This window comes from Tauraco erythrolophus, chromosome 6 (genome assembly GCF_009769465.1).
Source record: "Tauraco erythrolophus isolate bTauEry1 chromosome 6, bTauEry1.pri, whole genome shotgun sequence".
In the NCBI taxonomy this organism is placed as follows: domain Eukaryota; kingdom Metazoa; phylum Chordata; class Aves; order Musophagiformes; family Musophagidae; genus Tauraco; species Tauraco erythrolophus.
Window position 1 is genome coordinate 12,786,202 of NC_141470.1, and position 20,251 is coordinate 12,806,452.

At 40.0% G+C, this 20,251-nt stretch overlaps 1 protein-coding gene across 2 annotated transcripts in view; it reads left to right on the plus strand.

The window, feature by feature from the left end:
* The first annotated feature begins 348 nt into the window (after positions 1 to 348).
* The window catches only part of ABCC8 (ATP binding cassette subfamily C member 8), a 79,995-nt gene continuing 60,092 nt past the window's right edge, over positions 349 to 20,251 (plus strand). Inside the window, exons 1-8 of one of the 2 annotated variants that reach the window (XM_086614010.1) lie at positions 349 to 538; positions 1,959 to 2,100; positions 4,950 to 5,071; positions 7,508 to 7,674; positions 9,887 to 10,129; positions 10,991 to 11,179; positions 17,518 to 17,682; positions 19,640 to 19,795. In XM_086614010.1, coding sequence (XP_086470136.1) covers positions 349 to 538; positions 1,959 to 2,100; positions 4,950 to 5,071; positions 7,508 to 7,674; positions 9,887 to 10,129; positions 10,991 to 11,179; positions 17,518 to 17,682; positions 19,640 to 19,795 — 1,374 coding nt within the window. Of the gene's footprint in view, positions 539 to 1,958; positions 2,101 to 4,949; positions 5,072 to 7,507; positions 7,675 to 9,886; positions 10,130 to 10,975; positions 11,180 to 17,517; positions 17,683 to 19,639; positions 19,796 to 20,251 lie in introns of both variants that reach the window. The other variant, XM_086614011.1, reaches the window with a different exon arrangement.

The window sequence follows — 20,251 nt, forward strand, 5'->3', positions numbered from 1 at the left end:
GCTGAGTTCCCGAGCTCCACGAAACCGGGAGCACCGTGCTGAGTTGCTCTGAGGTAGCCGCGGGCTGTCACGGCGCTTTCGCGTAGTCGTGTCACGAAAGGGACCTTCCTCCACACCCGGACTCCGTCTCTTCCGGACGATTCCAGAGGCCGCCGGCCGCTCGGCGTTTCCCCTTCCCGCGACGCCCCCTGCCCCGACCGGCCCGGGGCGGGCCGGCGGGGCGGGGCGGGCCGGGGCGGGGCCGACCTCCGGAGCGGCGCTGGGGCCGGTCCGCGGCCGCCGCCGCTGTCGCTCGGCGGCAGGTGCGGGCAGAGCCGCCGCCGCGCAGCCCGCGCCGGCCCCGCCTGGATGTGCGCGGAGGAGGCGCCCGGCTGCGCGCAGGGTCCCGCCATGGCCCTGGCTTTCTGCGGCGACGAGGGCAACTCCACCGCCTACAACGTGGACCACGGCGTGCTCAACAACGGCTGCTTCGTGGATGCGCTCAACGTGGTGCCGCACGTCTTCCTGCTCTTCATCACCTTCCCCATCCTCTTCATCGGTAAGAGTACCTGCGGGCTTGCCGCCGCGGGGGCTCCCTTGCCCTGTCCGCCTGTGCTTTGCCTTCTGCCTCCCCCTTTTCTTCTGCGCCCCCCGCCTTGCCGTGTGTTTCCTTCCCCCGCTTTGCCGTGTCGCGTGTGCCGTGCCCCCCGCTTCTGCCTTTGCCGCGTGTTTGCCCCCCGCTCGCCTGGCCTTGCCCTCTGTGCCGCGCCCCCCCCCCCCCGCGCCTCAGTGCGGGGGGGCGGGAGGCTGCTAAGGGTGTCAGGGCGCGCTCTGAGCTCCGGGATGCTCCGGCGAACGCCTCTCCCGAGGCTGCCCGCCCCCGCCGCCCGCTCTCCAGGCGTCCCTCCGCTCCGGGCACTCCTGGCAGCGGTGCCCGTTTGTCTCTGTTGGGGGCTTTGCGACGTGGGGCAGCCTGCGTGGCTCCCTGCAGCTGAAACCTCCTTGCGCAGGGGGGGGAGGGAGAGAGGGAGGGAGGGATGGATGGATGCTGAAGGAGGCTGCCGGATTTGCCTGCAGGTTTTGACTAGCAGCGCGGGAAGCAAAAACGCGCTATTAAAACCCAGAAATGCTGGCAAGTAAGTTTTACGTTATCAAATAACACTCTCTGCGATTACTGAAGAGTTACAGCAGCTGGGACAGCCCTCCTCGTTACTGGTAATGAGCAGGAGGGCTGCCCGGCTGCTCTGACTCTTGCCATATCTGCCGCAGATATTATTTGATAACGTAAAACTGGGTTTACCAGTAGGTGGCCCGGTGGTTTAATACATGCAGCTAGCACTACTTTGAGTTCTCCTCAGCCTGGGCTGTCCTCTAGGTAGCCACAGCACGAGCTGCGAGATTTAACACTCACTTCTGTTGATCTTAAAAGGTCTGGTGCTGCAATAACAGCACAACTGTTAAAACAGGGTCAGTTGAAGGACCTTTTAGGGTAACCTATGTTTATCTGGCTTTTCTTAGTGTTGCTAATTTTTATCTAGATCAAGCGAATGAGTTACTTTTAAAAAAATATGATTGTAAGATAAGGTGTAAATTCTTTAATTAAATGTATTGAAGTGAAGAAAAATAGTGTATATATTACAGTGTCTGTGCATATTTGTCAAAATGTTTATTTGTTGCTCATTTACACTGGTAATATATTTGAAAAAAATTGAATGCATGTAATTACTTGATAGTAAGTTGCTAAAAGTATACGAATTTAAGGCTATGTCCTGTCTGCGTTGTAGATTTTATTCCATGTGAAGTGAAGCAAAGAGAACATAGTTCCAAAAATATTCAAGTACATGCGTGTTTAGCAACACAGTTGTGTCAACTTTAGTGCACTAGGTTGTCACACATATCCTTTTCTGTATGCAGGAGCTTTGTGTGCTGTTCTTGTTGTTAAGGAAGATCTTTATAATATATTTTCTGTTCCTGTTTAGGATGGGGAAGTCAGAGTTCCAAAGTACATATACATCACAGCACATGGCTTCATTTTCCTGGCCACAATTTACGCTGGATACTGACTTTTATCCTCTTGTTTGTGCTGGTGTGTGAAATTGCAGAGGGCATAGTGTCTGATGGGTAAGTGTATGTCTACCTTCTCCTGATAGCACTGAGCATGTTAAAGGTTTCAGGGTAGGTATTTTCTCCCTGTCTAAATTCTCATCTAGACCATGTTCCTTGTGGTTATGAACATGTAATCTGTATTCTTGGTGATTAACCTGCTGACCTTGTATCAGAAATTCCACAGGCCTTGCCAAGTATGTACACATGCACAACTGACCTTAATAATTTTTAGTTCAGCTTAATGACACTGTCTTTCCAAAGAGTAATCATAGATAAATCCTAACAATTCAAGCAGATGGTGACATTTTTGTGATATGTTTTGTGTCCAAGGACTCAGTCCCACAGCCCTTACGTAGGAAGAACTCCCATGTGTGCAGTAGGTCATACCATTCCCCTGCGAAATGAGTTCTGCTCATCTTAATAAAGGGAGTGGATCTACTGGGCCTTACCACGCACCATAGAGTTTCTTCTAAGGTTTGTGCAGTACATCTGAGCTGCTGCCTTGAGCAGAGCATCTCGCATTGCATGAGCATGATCCATCATCTGTTATTCAACTTAGGATGTCTTTAAACAGTCATCTGTTTACGAGGGTGGTGAGACTTTGGAATAGATTGTCCAGAGAGGTTGTGGATGCCCCCTCCCTGGAGGTGTTCAAGGCCAGGTTGGACGGAGCCTTGAGTAGCCTGATCTAGTTGAGAGGCGTCCCTGCCCATGACAGGGAGGTTGGATTAGATGATCTCTAAGGTCCCTTCCAGCCTATGCCATTCTATGATCTGTGGGGAAAAATTATTCCCAGTGAAACAAGTGATACAAGAGAGTGATTTATCATGAAAAAAGCTGATGTTGTATAACAATGACCATGATCATCTTCCTCTAAAGAAAGGTCTGATTTTCATAACTACTGTGTATTTGCAACCCAAGGATTATAAAGTTGATGCTCCTCATTAAATAGAACAAAGCCTCTCTGTTTAGCCGTCTATATAACAACTATCCACCAACCAGTGTGAAAGGCACTGCAGTATTCTGCTGTAGAAGCTGATGTCATTGTATTATTATAACTTCTCTTAAACACATATAAATAGGATGTTTCTTAGTGCTATTTTTTTAAAAAAGAATTTTTCTCATGCTTACTTAGAGTTATCAGGGTGTGGGATGCTCAAAGCGAAATCTCCTGCCTTGAGTGTTCTGGTTTATTCTGTTCTTTAGCAGTCCCTTTCATTATGTTTATTTGCTATTTAACTTGACTCAGAACACTGCTGTTAAGTAATGAGTGTCACCTGATGAGAATCAAAGCTTCTATCTGTACTGGGGGAGTACCAACCCACAATGGTGCCTCCCAAGCACTCAGCAGGCTAGCAAGTGCTCCAGTGAGTAAAAGCAGATTTTGAGAGTCATCAGCTTTCAAAGACCAAAATGGATCATGCTGGTAAGTCCTTTTGACAGCAATTGAGTGTCAAAGGCTTTGACACCTCAGCAATAGATGCAGCCTGTTGGAGACATGGTTATATAGGGGAATTCCAGCAACTTCTATGTGTGAAATAAATCTAAAAAAACTCTCCCACTCTTACAGTGTTACATACTGAAGCTTAGGCTGTCGGAAGAAATCTCTTCCTGTTGCTTGTTTTTTCCTGCTGAGAATTGAGCCCTGTTATTCAAAAAACCCTGGCATTACTAGGAATTGAGAGACTGGAGAATACTAACTTGTCAACAAGAAAAGCTAAGTGTTTACACCACAGGTTGTCAGCATGGCTCCAGCTAGCTCTGCAGAGTTCACCATAACATCCGTGTGAGGGAGGGCTTTTCTTTCCTAGTACAGATGCAGGAACTGGTCCTCCTGAGCTCCTACAGATCTGTTAGACATTGGGGATGTTTTGCTCTCAGGCATGTGAAGTCCTGTGGTGACCTCCAGCTCCGTGACAGCACAGCCCCTTTTGTCTCTCCAAACTACACAAAGGTAGCTTTTGCTGTGGCAAGAGCAAATCCAGAGATGCTAATTTATTTTCCATGAGATCCAGAGGACAAGATGTGAATTTCCCTCAGAGTTTTTGCCCTGAAGACTTCCTCTTGGTGCCTCTTCTCCCTGAGTTGGTTGGGAGACAGAATTGTACCTTTTGACAGCACAAGACACTCCATTACTTCTGTGAAAGAAATAAAAGGGGAGGAGGAGAAGATGGCAAGTAGGAGGAAAGAGCAGGGGGGGAAACATGATTCTACCCACATCTGTACAAACCAACAACATTGCCCAACAATTCCTGTATTCCCAAAGGGCTGTATTTTCCAGGACCCCCTCTGCTGCTACCTGAAGCAAAGTATGAGGAAAGTTTTGCTTAATAGGACAAAACTTCAGGGTATTACGATTCTGTTGTAGACTTTGTTTGTTGGCTTGCAGTCACTGAAAACAGAACTCACTGTAAGTAATTCCCATGCTGTGGTGCTGTTCTTTCTCCCAAAGTGGAAAAAGATAACGAAACATTTCCACAAAATGTTTCTGTAGAAAATTTTAAACCATGCTGTCAGTTGGTCTTATCTACATGTTCTGATGGACAGCTCCCAAACTGCTTTAGCTTAAATTAACTCTTCTCACTTTGGAGCTGAGCTGCTTATCCTAATTTAAACCAAGTTCCAATTGATTTCAGAAGGAAATAGGAGCACACACCTTTCATTTTCAGCACAGAGGAGGAAACTGAAATCCAACTTTGTGATTTAGGAGCATAAATCCAACTGAGAATCTGAGAGCTTTCCATCCAGAAATCGTTCTAGACAATCCTACATCAGGGCTCCGTGCAGGTTATAATTCATAAATTAAAAAGGAAATGTTTAAATAGCTAAGAGCGTTTGATTTTAATAGATGTTCACTTTTTCAGGGTTTCTGAATCCCGCCATTTACACCTGTACATGCCGGCTGGGATGGCGTTCTTGGCGGCCATCACGTCTGTTGTCTATTACCATAATATTGAAACATCCAATTTCCCGAAGCTGTTGATCGGTACGTCTGACAACTTACAAGACTTGGAAGCGTGGCTGTGGTGCTGTGTGTCCATTGGTGCTGTGATGGGTCATTGTGGTCTCGATGCTGGCTTGTGTAGATAAAGCAGCAGCTCCGTTCTGGTCTGCGGGTTGCCATTAGCAGGCTCAGTTCTGAGTTTTCCTGAAACAGTACATTGTTTTCCATGCTTTTAACTTCTAACAGTATTCTGTATGGTGTTCTCGGGGATCACATGGGCCAAAGGCTTCTCTAGGAAAAACTGGCTTTGTGGCAAAAGTAGCACACCAAACTCGTAACTCTAAAAGCTATCCTAATCCTCCTGCTTATCAGCATGTTGCATTTAAGTGTGATATAAGATTGAAGCCATCTTTGTGTGTGTGGTCTTTTGAAGCATGCAGGGAGTCAAGGGAAATGAATGACATCACTGACTTTCAGTGTATGTTACTTTGCCTGCTTGTTCTTGCTTCCTGTTCCTAGAACTCCCTTTGTAAACTGCTTTAAGACCTTTTGAATGGAAAATGCTATCTATAAGAAATAGCTAGTATACTATATATTTTCTGCAAGATTGTAAATAAACCGTAGCTAGCTGTAGAAAATCCATTACTGCTCATACTCGTGCGGTTGGTGTCATGTTCTCTTAAACAGTGTTTAAGTAGATTGCAGACTGTAGATGTCTAAATATTTATTCATCCTGTCAGCTGTTATTTCTGTGGTGGTCCTGGCTCGTCAAATTTTGTTTGAGCTGGTTTTCTGTATTAATGGATCCTGCTAAGGTTCGCCTCGTGTCATTGCTCTGTGTATCAAAGTTCCGCTCTAGTTTTTGTTAGGTGGTAATAAATCAATAACAACTGGATTTGAGAAAGCTTTTAAATATTGAAGGTCATTTTGAACTGCATGTTGTGGTAAGCAAGCATCCTCTTCTGCAGAAGGAGCCTGTAACTCCAACAAAAAGAAAAAAAAATTATTCCTCTTCAAAAACTTCAGATTTCTATCCAGACTTTGCGACCTTTATGTCTTCTCATTTGGGACTGCTTTTCTTCTCACAATCTGTGGAGATTAGCACATTCCCTTGGAGTATGCCAGACAAGGATGCAAAGTTCCTGTATTGATCCTGCCTTTCAGCTTTGTCCCCCAGCTGTTGGCTGTTTTGAAGCAGTCCTCTTACCAAAAAAAGTTGACAACATTTGGAATATTTATTCTCTGGAACTAATGATTGAGTCCAGGATCCCACTTGAGTGTCCAAACTATTGGAATGCTTTGATCTGATCTAAATCTCTTTTTCTCTATGTGGTTTTGGCCTGTAATTATATTTCAACAAACAGCTTTTCCAGTGTAATGCTCTTTACTGGGTGGCTCTCCTAATAAGGCTAATTTTGGTGCTTTTTGCACAGTGTCACAAAATGGATGCATAATAGTAGTACAGTTTAGCAGGACACATATTAGAGTAGTTTTCATACTGAATGGGAGAACCTGCTAGCTTTCCGACATTCAAAATATGTAATTGAATAGTAGCATCTGATTGCACGTTTTTTTTGAGTTAGTATTTATTCATTTCATAGATAAATAAATCTCAGAAATTAAACAGTAATAGGACTTAGAATTTTTAGTCTGAGAGGAATAGTAGTATGGGAACACATATGAGGTGGTGGATTATTTTTTTTAGTTTAAGAAAATTGTCACTTTTTTTAACCAATCATAATTATAGAACTGCCTCACCATTCTTGACAGTAATCTAGTTTTTCTAATTTAAATTTCCTGTACCGTGGCATTGTAGTTAATTCCCTTGGAATTAGTTTATTGTTTAAAGTGGAACTTCCTGTTGTCCTATAAATACAATGCTTATTGCTTAGTACACAAAATTTCTCTTCAAACCGACATGGGTTAGTTAATAAATCCCACCTAATTAAGTGTGTGATTTATCAGACCTTGGACTTAATCCAGTAAAGGTGTTGAACAGTTTGAGTTCCACATTGCTTAATGGAAGAAAACATTTTAATATCTTTTCCTGCATACATCCCAGAGATCTGTAGAGGGAATGAGATGAATTTTCCCTCAAACCAAATTCTAGCAATCTTTTAGCGTTAACCAAATTTGAAGAGCATCATTCACAGCCACCTTCACTGATGGGGCAACTCCCTCCCTTGAACTTGTCATGCAGATGCATGTTTACAACAGATGGAAATTTCCTTCAGCAGGCTTCACTTTGTGAAACTTTCGAAATATCACCAAATCTAATAGGAAAGGAATTTGAAACTAACATTATCTTAATATTTTTATGTTTGTGGAATTGAATTACGCTTCTGTTTTGACATGAGAAAAGCCATTCTATGATTTTATATATTATTGTTGCATTCTTTCCGAATGAATATTTAATACTGTTATTGTATATTTTTGCAACTGTGGAGCTGATTAACTTTTTTTTCTTTTCCCCTACAGCATTACTGTTCTACTGGACTTTAGCCTTCATAACTAAAACCATTAAATTTGTTAAATTCTGTGATAATGGGGTTGGATTTTCTCAGCTACGATTTTGCCTCACAGGACTCCTGGTTGTTTTATATGGAATGCTACTAGCTGTAGAAATCAACGTCATCAGGGTGAGGGTAAGTTAGTATCATAAAAGTCTCCTTCTGTGTTTTCTCTTGTTTTGTTGGTTTTTTTTTTATTCCCCTTACTTAGTTTGAAATGCATTTCTAAAGGAGAGAGAAAAATCCAGTTAGAAATAGAAATATATTTGAGAATCAAAGGTTAATCCAATTTTATTAGGCCAGATGAATCCATAATTTCAAAAAACGCCAGACTCCATTGCAGTTAAATTAAGAGTAACTTCATCTGTTCAAGTTTGTTTTAAAAATGTCTATTGAGAGTCACAATTTCAGTCATTAGAAATGAGTATTTCTAATGCAAGGAAAGAGTAGGTGAAAGGAATTGTCTGCTCTATCAGAGAATATCTTATAAACACACAAATAACATTTCTCATTTTCTAGGAGATAATCACAATAAGTGATTTACTGGGGCAACTGGGATTGCCATCGAGCCTCCCAGCTACGTATGTATATTTTTCCTCTGCAATGTCAGCAGTCATAATCCAAACTGAGAGATGGCTGTGGAGACTGCTGGATAGATAGATGCCAAAGTTCTTCCCTTCACCTATCCCTCACCTAACTGTATGCTCAAATTAGGCTTAGTCTCAGGAGGGAAAGAAACTTTTCCACGTAAAAGTTGCCATTTTTCTTGCTGCTTCCCTCACATTAGTTAGGTGAACTCTTCCCAGTACACAATCAGCAATGTGAGTTGCATCTGTCACATATTTGTTCTTTTGTGATTTTCTTGGCGATTTTGTGTCTGTATGTTTATTTGATAACTTAGGACAAAATTATGTCTGAAAGCAGCCTTTTCAGTAGCATTTTTGAAAGAAAAAGGAATAAAATCCTCAATGCTGGACATTCAGTATTTAAAACGTATAAGAAAGACAGTGGATTGGCTTGTGGGAAAAGTGAAATTCAAATGTGAATTGCTCATAAGCCTCCTCAGTAGAACTGCATAATTAAACAAGGTTTAATCACTTTGGAATTAGAGGTCATAAAGAAGAATAAAAAATAGTTGCTGCCTGTTTTTTAATGTTCTGTTTGATTGGTTTTAATTATTAAAAGATGTCATTGATTCATCAAATGAATTAGCCAGCGGTATGGATTTTTTTATTGCCTGTTGTGTCCATGGCAGAGTTTGGAGAGCCAGGCTTGTTGCTGCAGCTTCTGAAGGAAGTGATTGGGATGTATGGAGAGTTGGCCACTGCGGAGGGGGAGAAGGGGTGAGGGGGAGGTGGTGGAAGAAAATAAAAATGGAGGGTGAGGCCTCTATGCTAGCAGAAACAGCAGACATTTGCCTCACCTTTTTTCTCCTGCCTTCCCCCATTTTCTAGAAGGCAGAAGATTGACTTGTTTGACTTTCAATCCCAACTGTACCTTTTGCCTTCCTTCCACTGTTCCCATTGTTCCTTTAGGTGGCTTTTCCAAACCCCATCGCCATTTTTTCTAGGATCTGTGAATTTTTTTCTCCGACTATGGTTGGAGAGAAGATAGCAGTGAAGCATATCCAGAAATCCTACTAAGATTAATAGGATTTAGATATAGTCATGAGTAGAGATTGAATGAAATATATGATTAAGTACTTTTAAGAAAGGAAAGGTGTATTTTTAAGAGGCTTGACTTTTCATTCACAAAAATGAGTGATGTTAGGAAAAGTTTTATCTTGACAACAGGAAATCATCAGCAGTCTATCCTCGCTTTTTCGGCATTTAAGCCAAAGGAAACATTTGTTAGTGCCATATGCACTCCCTAGTTCAGTGGTTTCCCAGACCCATTCAGGACAGCACAGGTCGCTCCATGTTCTGAGCTAACCAAATGTCAGGCAGTATGATATGGGAGATGAATCACAGATAGCGTCAGCCTTAGGCTGTGCCTAAGCTGCTATGTCCCATGTTGTGCTCTCTGGAACTCAGAGCAAGGGCCTGGGGCTGTACTATTTGAAATGTAAGGTATGTTTTTTCCTACAAATATGCAAATTTGTACCTCATAAACAAAGTAATAGTGAATATTTAGGCTGATTTATTGCTAGACTGAATGCCTCTGATTTTCCCCAGTACCTAAGGAAACTAGATTGCTGTATTGGTTGAATTTGCATATATTCCTTGAGTACTTTTGAGAAATCAAGACTGACTAATTGATTATCTGCTATATCCTTTACCTGTTTTTTTTCAGACTTTCATTTTCTATGCGTTTAGTGTGATTCTTTTGGTATTTTTCTGAATTTCAGAGGTATGTTTTCTTCAAAACTCCTAAAGAAGTTAAACCTCCTGAGGATCTCCAGGACCTTGGCGTTCGATTCTTACAGCCGTTTGTGAATCTCTTGTCCAAAGGAACATACTGGTGGATGAATACATTCATCAAGACTGCCCATAAAAAACCAATAGACTTGAAAACCATAGGCAAGCTTCCCATTGCTATGAGAGCTCTGACCAATTACATTCGCCTTAATGAGGCTTTTGAAGCACAGAAGGTATGCAAAGCATGGAGCTATGTTCATCTGCTTACTCAGTGCCTAAGTTTTTTTTTATTACTTTTTATGCCATGAGCATGGTATAAAATTATGTAAAGGAAAAAGGAACATGATGCAAATGAAGTATCCATTAGTATAGCTTTCCATATACAAAGAAATCACATACTCAGTTGTGCCTCATACAAATAATAACATTTCTCTACCTAAGCATGCGTGTCAAACACATCACTGGTTAAATATGTGTAAAATCCATATGGCCTTTATTTTGATATGGAGAGTAATTATGGATTCTATTCAATGAACGCCATTATTCTTCCTAGTAAGACCCTGGAATCATTCAATTACACAGTCAATATTAATGGGCCCTCGCAGGACTATTTTTTTTCCATGTAATTTCAGTTACAGTTTGTCTGTAGGAGAATTGAGGGTTGAAACTACCTCAGCTCAAATTCTGCTTGACTCCCTGGTGGGAGCTGAGTGTATTCAGAATTTTAAGAGAAGTCTTTTGCATCCTGTCTAAAAAGAGTGTAGATTTCCAGCCTCTATATTCTCAGAAACACAAAACCTGTCAGTTCCCTACTTCATGTTTTTTTATTTTCTCCCTTGGCAAACCACAAACACCACTCTTATTTGATCTCTATTAAAGGTAGGAAAGAAATAATGTTTCTTTTTGTGGAGGAGAGTACATATTAATGCTTTGTTCTGACTCTATAAAAAAAAAAAAATAATTGTAGTTCCTAGCTCAAAGATTGCAACTGATTTTCAACAAATTAAAACAGGGATAAAAATACCAATAATTGATCGTATCTAAGGCTAAGACATAACATAATCCTTACTTTTTTTTTTTTTTATTCTGAACAGAACAAAAGGTCGTCATCTCCACAAGGATCCAGATCAATATGGCGTGCTCTCTGCTGTGCTTTTGGAAGACCCTTACTCCTCAGTAGCACTTTCCGTATTTTGGCTGACTTGCTTGGATTTGCTGGTCCGCTCTGCATCTCTGGGATTGTTCACAATGTTGGAAAAGGAAATAACACCATCCGCCCACAGGTACTGTCAAAATGTCATAAAAATAAAGGAGTCAAAGTAATGCTATGACTATGTATTATTTGGCCTCGGTAAAAGAAAGTGACTCTGCAATGTGTTCGTGAATGCTAGAAATGACAGTATGTATGTACTGCCTATTATCCACATTTATACCTTGATGGGGAGCAAAATATGTTACCCAGACATCTAGTCAAGCTTCTATTCTGGGAAACAGCCACATTCAAGATAATGGTGAAGCATGTTTAGAAACCCACTAGTATCATAAGGATTTTAGGTACAGTCTTGAGAGATTGAATCAAGTATGTGACTTAGTGCTTTTCAGAAGGGAAAAAGTGTATTTTTAATAGACTTGGCTTTTCTTTTCCAAAAATGAGTGATGTCTAAGAGGATTAAAGCAGGCTTTTGTCATCACAATAAAATATCAAGTAGTTTAGCTGTGACAAAAAATTTCCACTAGTGTCTTTGGGGAGGTTGGTTTTGAAAGATCAACTGAAACATATTTTTAAAGGACTTTTTTTAAATTAATGTTGCCCAAGAAGAAACAGGCATACTTCTTGATTAACTAAAAAAAAAAAAAAAAGCATCTTCTAATTACAAGGTAAAGTCATTCAGGCTTCATTTCTATGAGAAAGATCATTTTATTTTTGCATCTCACTTATTGTTTGATATAAGACTTTATTTCCAAAGTCCGTTGACGCTAATGGAACTGTACCCATTCAGTCAAGTACACTTTGGATTAGATCCACTGTAAATATTGAAATACATCAGATGCATTGCAGAAAATTTGACAAAGGCCTCAGGCTAAAATTAATTGTTTATCCATTTTGCAATCCTTATCCTAGTATTTGGAAACTTTAATATAGCAAATAAATTCAATGGAAACCAGTTAAAGCAGGAAATGAAAAAACAGGGCTATGTTACAGCAAAGTACTGTGGAAGCTTTTAAGTGGCTTCTTGATAATTTGTTTGGAACACTGTTTCAGCTGAAATTATGCCGGATCACTATTTATGGATTATCCTATTTAATTTTCCTATTGAAGTGTCACCTAGTGCTCATGTGTGAAAAATGCTCAGGGCTGCTCCAGGCAGGCCCTAAACGGAGCCTCATCCAGCCTTGACGTTGTCCCTGCATCTAGCTAAGTGGTCACCTCATCGTTGTTGTCATTTACACCGTTTGGGGATCACCTAACAGCAATATTCACTGTTGGTGATAGTCCATGAGTGGCACTTAAGGGTATATTTACCTTTGCTAAAAGGTCTCCAAGAGGCTTTTCCTTCTGTTTCAACCTGGTTTATACACATGGTGTTTCTGTTAAGAGGCTAATTACCTTGACGTTTGAAAATTGCTTTTGCTGGATTGGATTAAGTATCTTTCTGAAATGTATGAATGCTTTCTGTTCAAACTGTCTGTAAACAGACCGGGGTGTTCGGGAAAACCCCCACGTGTATGCACATACCTAGCCAACCGGGTGTACTTTGGAAATAAATACATCAGCTCTACTGCTGGGAGTGTTGCATCCTTGCAATGAGTCAAAGAACCACCTTGCCTTAATTGTTTGTTCCTGAGAGCTACTTAGATGTGGGAAACAAGCCTTTTAAAGCACTGTCTTACGAAAGCAAAGATAAGTTGGGGGGAAACATTGTTTGTGTCTGATGTGCTGCTGAGTTGGAGGGCATTGGAAAGAATTGCCATACAGTGGGACAGAACTGGAGAAGCCAAGTAAGCTGTCAGCACAGCGAACAGTGTCTGTTAAATGGCTTAGATTGAGGAGATGTTACAATGAGTTGACTGTCTTTCAAACAGAAATTCTGTTGGTGAAACTGAAGGCCAAGTGATAAATCGTAAGGTATAATATTTGCTCTATTCTTCAGGCCCTTTGTGACAGATAAAAACTACCATGGAGCTGAAACTCTGAGGTCATGTGAGTGTCACAGGCAGTATTAACAGCTTCAGTTAGTGACGCAGTTAGAGCACGACAGCATCTCAAATTCTGTCATGCTTTTCATGTTTATTTATAAATCCAGTATCAATATTTATGGCCACCTTGGAACGTTCTTATGACATGAATTTCTCTGAGTCTTAATCATTTCACACTGAAGAAGAGAATGACAAAACGATAACCTTTATGTTTTGCTGGTAGCATCTTCCACATTGCAATGTTAGGATTAGCAGTTCCAGTGTTAGGAATAGCTGCTGACATACCACATTCAAATGATACACCAAACCTACAGACTCATTTAAAAAGCTCTAGAAGCCACAGGTCCCAGTGTAGCAAAAGGCCCAGTATTGACATGTAAGACTCTGAGTCTAGGGTCTTTAAGTATTTAAATAGGGGCCTTTTGCGCAGCCTTTTGCTGGTTAGAGCCTACTGGCACTTTTAAATAGTGGTATTATCGTGAAGTTGTGGGACACTGAATGTCCCCAAAGCCATTTCTGAAAATAAAACATTCAATTAGTTCCATCATCTTCTCAAATTTATTTCCTTATATGCAAAAGGTTCAGTAGATGTCCAGTTATTTCCTTTTGTTTCCTGCAGGCTGACAAGCATTCTTACACAGCTATTGTAGTTTAAATCTAGACATGCTCAGTGACTTTGTAAACCAATTGTAAAGCAATTGCTTTCACAGAGTGTGTGAGATGTTTATGTATATATGTCTAAGCCCTCTTTTTCTCTCGAGTTGAGTAGTAGAAGAAATAACGAGAATATTCATCTCACTTTTCCTCCTTGTTTATCTATTATATAATGTTTGTCAAAACATGATTGTGTAAACAAGTAAAAATGTAAACATCACTTAAAGTGATGTTAGCTGCAGTAATCAGCAGTGCTAGCCAGATGTATATGTAGGGCAGCATTGAAATTGTGCTGCTTCTGTTACTGCCTTTGATGTAACACAACCTTCATGGTTCATGATTGTGGTAATGCTCTAGCCTTTCCCTTTGCTGTCATGTTAGTGGTTTTGACAATCACGATCTCCAAGGGTCACAGACTCGTATGTTGTTCTAACTTTGCCTTCATAAGAAGCTTTTTTTTTAGTTTTTAATGTGTTACAGAGATGCCACTTTTTCCTGCATGACCTTGTATTGAAATAAAAAGAAATCCCGATGAAGAACTGCTAAAATAATAGCTGTCCTGAGAAAGGGTAACTCAAAGGAAAGATTTTCACTGTTGAAAGTTAACAAGATATGCCTGAGGTGAAAACATCATAAACGTAAATGATCCCCTTTTTTCCCCCCAATAGTACTTTTTCTTTTACTTTTTCCTTTTTTTATCTCCCAAAACACCAACTTTTGCAGTTATACAATGTTTCATGTTCTGTTTTGTATTTCAGTATATGTACACAGCTCAGCAAACAATAGGTGGCTCCTAAACTTACACGGTTAAGCACTAGGTGCAGTTCTTCCACCTTACATGTGCCTAAGGCTTTATGCTTATGAGCATAAATTGCTCATAAAGAAAGATAAATTGGATGCATCTAATGGGCCATGGACTTGGCCAGTTTGTGATTTTTCTCTTTTCTACCGTCAAGGCCTTACAGGTGGCGTGAGAGAAGACTCGATTGTACTTGTAGTTTTCCAGACCTGTAGTACGTTTTCTAAAGCTTCCAGGCTAAATGTAGAACTTTGTGCCTTCCTTCTTATTCTTCAGAGTTATAGCAAGAATAAATTTACAGCCAATTTGCAAGTTATATCTTGCAAGGGTCAAAGGCAGGTTAACTTGATTTGAAAAGCTGAACTTTGTAAAGATTGTAAATCTGGAAGAGAGACTCACTTTTACCATACCGTAAGCTTTGTTGTGTATAATGCTGTATAGCCTATTTGAATTACTATGGAATAAGTAATAGTTTAGGGCTTAAAATCCCTTTAAGGTACAAATTAATAAAACTGTAGTTAAATGTCTCTTTATCTGATCATAATTGCTGACATGTACCATAATTGTTCTGAGTTTTGCACTTGGTAAAATTTAAAGAAACTAGTAGGCCCAGCAATTGCTTAGATTCTATCGATTTGACTTTGAAGACTCTGTATGTGCGAATACTTTCTCGGAGGGCTTCTCTGGGGGCTAATTCCTTATTTAGTTCAGTGGCCCTACAGACTTCAGAAGTGTATATGTACATCAAATCTGGTCGAAGACGAAGTACCTAGCTGAGTTAGAAAATATAATCGTCTGACAATTTACCTTTGAGAGCAGGAAATAAATTATTAAATAAAACAGTTTTATTCCCTGTTTTCAAAGCATGAAACTCAGCACTGTTGAGCATCACTGGAAATTTTCCATGTTCTTGTAAGTTATTACACGTTATACTTCATAAAAGTAGTATATGATTATCAAGATGCCACCTCCTGGAAATAACATCTGCATGAACAAACATTTACAGGAATGGAATCATAATTACTTGCTTTTCTTTGTGTCCAGCCTTGGTCTGAATCTCAGTAGCTTGTAATAAATCCACATAAGTGGGAAAAGGGAGTAAACCTAAGAAATCCACACAAGTCCGTCTGGGTCACATAGTAGATAAAAGTCCTTTGACAGCTGCTTGATTTGGCCAATGTTTGAAGAAGAGTCAACCACAGTTCATCAGGAAGTGATCAGATATTTATGCAGAATGAATGACTCTCTGGTGTTGATGATTGACCTCCTAGGCACCTCAGCAGATGGTTAAACTGTTGCATGGACAGATCAGACTAGGTTCCTCTCATGGGAAGGAATATTGCTATGTGAGGTGGGAGGCACTGTGGAAACTTGTACTGAATGTGTTCTTGTAAGTGTACACTCTTCTCATGGAGTAAAAAAAAGGATCTGTTCAGAAACTGTTTTGCTCACTCTCTTGTTTACTTGTTTGCAAAGGTAAGCATACATTTTTTTGCTTTTAAACCTAATTAATTACTCTACTGATGTCAAATGGATAGATAATGTGCCTACTACAGCAATGGCAGGAGCAATCATGAATCTCAAAAGGTGGAGTAAAACGAGGTGGAAAAAATACCCTAAGGCTCTGGTTACTTAAGAAAGTGAAGTGACCTATTGGATCTCGACTGCTGAAAGGACTTGCTGTTCCTCCTTTCATTTTCCTTATCATCCCTGCTTCTGTTCCCTCCTTTGCTCTAGCTCTGGCACCAACTGGACACCTTTGTGGTCTGCTTTGGCCCATTGAACTAAAAGAAAAGAAGATGATATTTTTTCCTGGACCGATTTTTCTTCTGCCAGTGATTTGAACTGGCTCAGGAAGAGATGTAATAAGCTCCCAAACTAGCACACAGCAATGTGCATGAAGCTTGGAGCAATCCAGGTTCAATTAGGAGTAGGGAGAAGTCCATTCCTCTTGTAGCTGGCTCAGCCATACCTTATAAAACCACAGCTTTAAAAAAAAAAAAAGTTTAGCCTCTCTGTTAACTGGTCATGTAGGTTTCTATAAACAGTTAGCTTCAAAGTACAGGTCAGGTGTTGTAAAATGTACAGACAGTGAGAGTTTGTGAAATCTAGTTTATGAAGTGTTATAGCAGTCTTAAGAATGTCAGCAGCAAAGAAACTATGTGGGCAAGAAGAAATGCACTGAGCAAGGAATACAGCAGGAATATAAATGACAAGAAGCCCTCTGAGGGGATACAGAAAGAGACCTTTTCGTAATTTTGCCTTTAATGGCAGCATAAGCCAGCGATCAAAGTTTTGAAGGAGCCAAGGGGAGAAAGAAGAAGGCATTTTACTTTCAGAAGGCTTCCAGAGGTGAGCCAGCCTCTCAGCTAGTTGTGGCACCAAAGGTGTCTGCTTATTAAATATAATCTAGAATTAATATGTTACTTTCCCTGTAAACTCTAGATATACTTCAAAATGCACTTTAGTGATATCATGTACTTGCTGGGATGTAATGACCATAAATAAAAATGCTCAACAAACCTGTTGGATGCTGCAAACCAAAATAAATGTGCCTAGTTCCAGGAGTTGGAAGATGTGTTTTTGGCAAGTTGTGAAGGTCATTTTAGTGGCCAGTAACCTGAGGTGCTAAAATAAAGAGATTAATTTCTCTGAAAGGATGTTAACTACTCCTTTCCGATAATGGGCAGTGCACATCTTTTGGCAAATGACCATATGGAGTTACTCAAAGCGTCCTAGATTTTTGGAAGGATGTCAGAAATCCTGTAAATGGCATTCTGCGTTTAAATAAAGCTTACTGAGTTGGCACATTATATGACTGTTTCCTTGAGATGGTAAACCATGAGGTTGCAGATCAGGTTGGAAGCACTTTCAGAGTAATAAATTGTGGTTATGTCTGCTTATTAATTATGCAAAACTGGTATATAAATTACCATTGCACCTGATTTCTAACTTTCTTTTTTTTTATAGACTAAAATTCTTGGTGTTTTCTTTATTTCGTCTCAAGAGTTCCTGTCCAATGCTTACGTTTTGGCTGTACTCTTATTTTTTGCCCTTCTATTGCAAAGGACGTTTCTCCAAGCATCATACTATGTTGCTATTGAAACAGGAATCAACTTGAGAGGCGCAATACAGGTAGCCAATGTATTATTTATTAACCTATTTTCATACAATCATATGTGTGTTTGTAAATACAAATTATAATTGTAGTCCTTAAATTCTGAAATGCTTCTTTCCTGAAATGTGTTGAATGTTGCCGTTAAAGATTGTGTTAACTTAGACCTGCGTTCTCTTTCCTCTGCATCTTATTTGATGATTTTATGTAAATATTTATTTGTAATATCTAATGCTGTATTTCTTCTTACCTTTGAGCATAAATTTGCTGAGAGTAAAACTAAACGTAACTTTTGAAAGAATCTGTGTTCTGAACTACACCTCTCCCATCCCAAAGGCCCGTTTTTGTAACATCCCATGCAAATAATGCATCTTTAGAACGTCTTTTATATATACTTTGGCCAAAAGGATAGGTTGTATTCCCAATGCATGGAGTAGTGTGGAGTCTGTAATTACTGAGCTTAAGGAAGGTTGGTAAAATGGAGTCCACAATCATTCTATAACTGTGAACAGCAGATCAAAGTTTTATGTGCTATGCAAAGATCTATGCCTGGAAATGAATTAGGTGTAAGATTACAATGTGATATTGCCCAGCGCGCTGGCTGAAACCTACCCTCTGACAGCCTGAGAGCCAGCCTTGTAAGTTACACCATCTATCCACTGAACTGCATAGATCCTCTGAGGGTCTGTGTGATGGATGGATGCTTTCAATAGCAGTGTAATTGTTTAATCCTCTTTTGATCTTACGCTTGGAAGCACTTGTCAACTGCCAGACTTCTGAATTCCATCCATTGGTTTTCCCTTATTAGAGTGAAGTATAAAGTTCCTAAAGAAATAAAAACTTGACCCGAAATATATATAAGAAAAATTGCATGTGTTGTATCAAGGAGAAGAGCTGCAAGTAACTGAAAAATACATGGACCACAGCAAGTGTGAAAGGGGAATTGCTGGAAAATAGCGTTACATTAGTTTTTTTTAAGAAAAACTTTGTGTTCTCTACACTGGGTATTACAGAGGCCCAGATAATGCCAGCAGTTGAACCATTCAAATTGGAAAATTTCTAGCCACCACTCTAAGCAGCAGAATTAGTGTTAATTGCAGTCTCTGAGCCAATATTTTTATCCATTTTTTTCCTGTAATTTTTCAATATTCTTTAAACCTTTTATCTCTTTTCCTCCCCTGTGTAAATCTGCACCTGTTCAACGTGCCCTGTGTGACTTTATGCTTCATGAGGGCCAGCTGGCACTTGAATGAAAGGCACTTACTGAATCAACGTGCCTCCTGTCAGCTAAGTCTCATGACTGCAAAGTTTCACTGTGTAGTCTTTTACTAAATCAGCTGGTAAAAGTACACTTTCATTGTTGTGTATTAAGTTATTTTTACACACGGTGCCTGATTCTGCACTGAGAATTACTACGTAATTCAGGATAAAATCGAACCTGTTGCTTTAGTTGTCTGTGAATTAAACTTTGTAATGGAACTGAGCTCTCCAGCCAAAACGTAACAATGTTCTCAGCCAGGAGCATGGTTCTGAGGTTGGATGGGACCTAAATCAGTTGCCAGAGGAAAATAACAAGGATTATAATATATTGACTGTTATATATTGAATGTAATAATATATTACTTTATTAGCACTAGTAACAGCAAGGGCACTCCGTGGAGAAGTTGGAGGTATAAATCATAGTCACTAATGTGATTCTTAGACATTTTTCATTCTCTTACTGGTCCACAGGGAGGCAAAAAGGGAGTGCTTAGACGACCATTATGTACCTAATTGGACTGTGCTTTTTGTGGGTGACCAGTAAGACAGTAGCTTAAAATTTTCCATCATAACACAAAAGGTCAAACTTTAAGCTCTTCATTCAAGTTACTGTGAATGTTGGTTTTGGGCAGCGTGCTGGACTACACCTGGGTTTTAGATGGAGTTACAAATCTTTTTTTATTTCTATACGGTAACACTTTTTAACCTCTCTTCCAGACAAAAATATACAATAAAATTATGCAGCTTTCGACTTCTAACATGTCTATGGGGGAGATGACTGCAGGCCAGATCTGTAACCTGGTTGCCATAGACACAAATCAGCTGATGTGGTTCTTTTTCCTCTGCCCTAACCTTTGGGCTATGCCAGTACAGGTGAGGAGATTGAACGTGCTTTTGTTATTGATGTTTGTAGTGATTGACTGCTTGGGAATTTCATGAGAGTAGAAATATTAAAGAAGTTAATAACTTGAAATAAGATTTCAAGTTATTAATATCTTGAAACATTGTACGTAAGATATTGCACATCTGTGACATGACTCTAGGTATTTAGGATTGTATTAGGATCTTGACCACTGCCAAACATGCTTTGGATTTGTAACAAGAATTTATAGGGTGCAGCAGGTTATGTTATTCCAGTGCATTCATTTATTACGTCAGGGGAGTTAACTGGAATGTATTGCAATCATTTGTCTTCTGAATCCCAGCAGAAGAAAGAGAGTAGCAGTTTATTCAAAAACGCGATCGCTTAGAAATGATCCATTGGACATCTCTTAAAACTGCTGCTGCCTCATGGATGATAAATTCTAGCATATGAAATTCCACAGATTC